The following is a 1321-nucleotide window of genomic DNA, read 5'->3' as shown; positions in this document are numbered from 1 at the left end:
GGAATAAGCCTATATAAAGGCTAGTGAAAAAATAGTGTTGACCAATGTGGGATAAGAGGGTCTCAAACTCCTACAGCGTCTAATCAAGAAAAATGAATTTTCGTATAAATGATTATTCGAGCAAAAACCGTTACAATGCAAACGAGGCCTAAGATGAAAATGACACGAGGCCGCCTTAATTTAGCACCTTAATATGATTTTTTTTCACAACAATAAAAGAATTTAAGGTACATCAGATTAAATTTATGAGAATAAAAGATTTTTTTTCTTTTTCTTTCTAATCTAGAATAAGATAAACAACGAAAATTTTAAGATAAATAATAAGAGTATGAAGAAAATATGAGGCCTAATATAGAGTGAGGCCCAAGACACAAACCTTTTAGGATTGCTTCTGGACCGCCTATGATTGAAGCGATTGTCCCTTGGCACCACATGCATTGCGTTCTTAGTTCATGTATTGTCTTTAATAGATGGTTCAGATTGTTGAAATTCGATTTAGTGTGGGTTCCACAACTAATTCCTATTTTAAAAAAAATGGAAATAACTTCCCTTAAAGCACTTCCTATAAATATAACATGTTCTTTTTTTTGCTAAAATATATTTATATCTTGATCAATTAATTAATATTGTAAGCGTTACTGCATGTGTAGTTACCAAGGCTACGAAATATGGATGAGAAAGTGCGGGAAATGATATGGGACTATCTCAAGCCAGTGGTGTACCCTCAGAACACCATCGTTCGTCGAACGGGAGAACCATTTGATAGCATTCTCTTCGTTACAGAAGGCATTTTGTGGGTTTACTCGACCACTGATGGAAGTCAGCAGACTGGAATGATGAACCAATTCTTTCAGAAAAGTGATGTTTATGGAGACGAAGAACTTCTGAGTTGGACAACATCCCACAGTGGCAGCCCCTCCTATACAAATCTTCCGTTCTCGAAGGAAAATGTGAAATGTCACACAAAGGTACAAGGCTTTGCTCTCAGTGCTATGTACTTGACAGCTGTAGTTTCCAAATGTGGAGATTTCTGGAGCCCTAGTAAGACCACTACTCTAGTGCTGGTGTAGATATATAGGAGCATTGGCCTCTTCCCATTGTGCAACAAAATTGGCAAAGTTGAAGAAGTGTGTGACAAGCAATAAAGTCCTTTTCATTACAATTTCTAATTCAGTTTTAATTTTTTATGTTTATAAAATGAACTATTGTACTTTCTTTGCAAATTCCTTTTTGTTTTTCTCAATGCAATGATATTTTACACTAGAAGTTTGGGCTAAGCACACAATAGGTTAACTATAATAAATTTGGTATCAAACTCGTT

General features: G+C 35.3%; 1 protein-coding gene across 1 annotated transcript; it reads left to right on the top strand.

The window, feature by feature from the left end:
- Positions 1-668: 668 nt before the first annotated feature.
- LOC125469067 (cyclic nucleotide-gated ion channel 1-like) lies at positions 669-1070 on the top strand. The gene has a single exon (XM_048565962.1). The coding sequence runs from the start codon at positions 669-671 to the stop codon at positions 1068-1070; it is 402 nt and encodes a 133-aa protein (XP_048421919.1).
- Positions 1071-1321: the final 251 nt, after the last annotated feature.

The sequence above is a fragment of a genome, unplaced genomic scaffold (genome assembly GCF_019419815.1).
Source record: "Pyrus x bretschneideri cultivar Hongxiangsu unplaced genomic scaffold, Pyrus_bretschneideri_v1 Contig40, whole genome shotgun sequence".
NCBI lineage: Eukaryota > Viridiplantae > Streptophyta > Magnoliopsida > Rosales > Rosaceae > Pyrus > Pyrus x bretschneideri.
This window is presented reverse-complemented; position numbering and strand designations above follow the sequence as displayed.